General features: G+C 51.8%; 1 protein-coding gene across 1 annotated transcript; it reads right to left on the reverse strand.

Moving 5' to 3' along the window:
• Positions 1-682: 682 nt before the first annotated feature.
• Positions 683-1,165, reverse strand: LOC107884256 (uncharacterized protein YbjN-like). The gene has a single exon (XM_016805945.1). It carries the CDS (start codon positions 1,163-1,165, stop codon positions 683-685), a length of 483 nt encoding a protein of 160 aa, XP_016661434.1.
• Positions 1,166-1,737: the final 572 nt, after the last annotated feature.

The raw sequence follows: 1,737 nt of genomic DNA on the forward strand, positions 1-1,737 counted from the left end.
TTTGCTCTTATCCAGCTCCTGGAAAACGCCGGACTGTAACTGGCGAGCAAGGAAGCTGGAAGATGGCACCACAACGTCGTAGCCGGTAGAACCCGCCATCAGCTTACCTTCCAACACTTCGTTGGAATCGAATACGTCGTAGACCACTTTGATACCGGTCTGCTTTTCAAAATTCGGCACGGTGTCGGCCGAAATATAATCGGACCAGTTATAGACGTGCAGCGTTTTATCCTCTGCCTGAGCACTAACGGCCGTCGCCATCAGTACACCTGCAACCACACCTGGCAACCATTTTTTACGTTGGTTGATCATGTTTTACTTCCTCCTGAGGGGGTCATCACAACGCTGCATACACGCGATCCGGACGTTGCGTTTTCTGTTTAATCACAGACACACAATGAATCAATATTCAGCGGGAGTTTAATAGCAAAAACCTATACCTGTGCTGAGGTTGCATGTCTCAAGCAGCCCCGCAAGAATAGCCCCCCTGATTCAGGCGTGCCAGATCCCAGCGTAAAAAACGCCTTTTTGCGATAAGTGATGCATGTTTCTGCTATGGGCTTTGGCACTAGTGGCATAAAGCACGACTAATATCTGGCAATAAAGGGCAAAATGCAGAATAAAAAGTGGTGCAGCTAAAATGAAAACTGCCGCAAAAAGCGGCAGTTAGCGAGGCGGGAAGTTAGTGCAGCATGGCGTGACTGCTGGAACTGGGCTGTCGTTCCTCTTCTTCTTCGCCCACCATCAAAAGATTGTTGGCAAAAGCTTCCATGATCACCATGGAAACGCCCTCTTCACTTTGCTTCATAAAGTGCGAGAATTGGCCGAAGGTTAAGCCGGCAGTGGTACTGATCGACTGGCAGACAATCAGCTTGGGCAGATTGTCATCCTGAATATCGATAAAGGCTTTCACCGTAAGCGAACTGGCATTGATCTGCGATAAATCGCCGACCAAAGGAATCAGCGCTGTGGGTTTCACTTCCGCGAGAGCCGAGAAGAGGATGACGTTGTCCACCAGGTCGATTTTTGCATCAAACACCCCGTCAAAATTCTGCATGTGCGGCAGGTGCAGTGCCTGACAGGCATCGCATTCGAACCAGGTGATATTTTGTTGATCCAGCCAGCGACGCAGGATGTCGATGTCAGGAACGACCAGTGAATCCATCGTTATGTCCTGTGGGGTGAAGAAATAAGCGCCTTAGCTTACGGAAAAAGTCTATCTGATGCCACGAAAACCACGTAAAAGCGCGCCTAGCCCCCGGTTTTAAGACGATAGCCGGGGCAAGCATGCGCTTCTACCCAATGAATCATCATGGAAGCGATGTCGAGGCCGGTGGTGCCTTCGATGCCCTCAAGCCCTGGCGAGGCATTGACCTCCATCACCAGTGGGCCGCGATTGGCGCGTAAAATATCCACACCTGCGATTTCCAGCCCGAGCGTGGATGCGGCTTTCACGGCGATTTCCCGCTCTTTTTCGGTGATGGTCACCGCGTGCGCTTTACCGCCACGATGAAGATTTGAGCGGAAATCCCCCTCTTTCGCTTCACGCTCAATCGACGCCACCACTTCATTGCCGATCACCAGGCAGCGAATATCTCGCCCCTGTGCCTCTTTTGATAAACTCTTGCACCAGAATGTGGGCGTTAAGGCCACGAAGGCATCAATCACGCTCTCAGCCGCCTGGCGCGTTTCCGCCAGCACCACGCCAATCCCCTGCGTGCCTCTACCAGTTTCACC

This window comes from Acyrthosiphon pisum, chromosome A1, assembly GCF_005508785.2.
Source record: "Acyrthosiphon pisum isolate AL4f chromosome A1, pea_aphid_22Mar2018_4r6ur, whole genome shotgun sequence".
NCBI classification, from domain to species: domain Eukaryota; kingdom Metazoa; phylum Arthropoda; class Insecta; order Hemiptera; family Aphididae; genus Acyrthosiphon; species Acyrthosiphon pisum.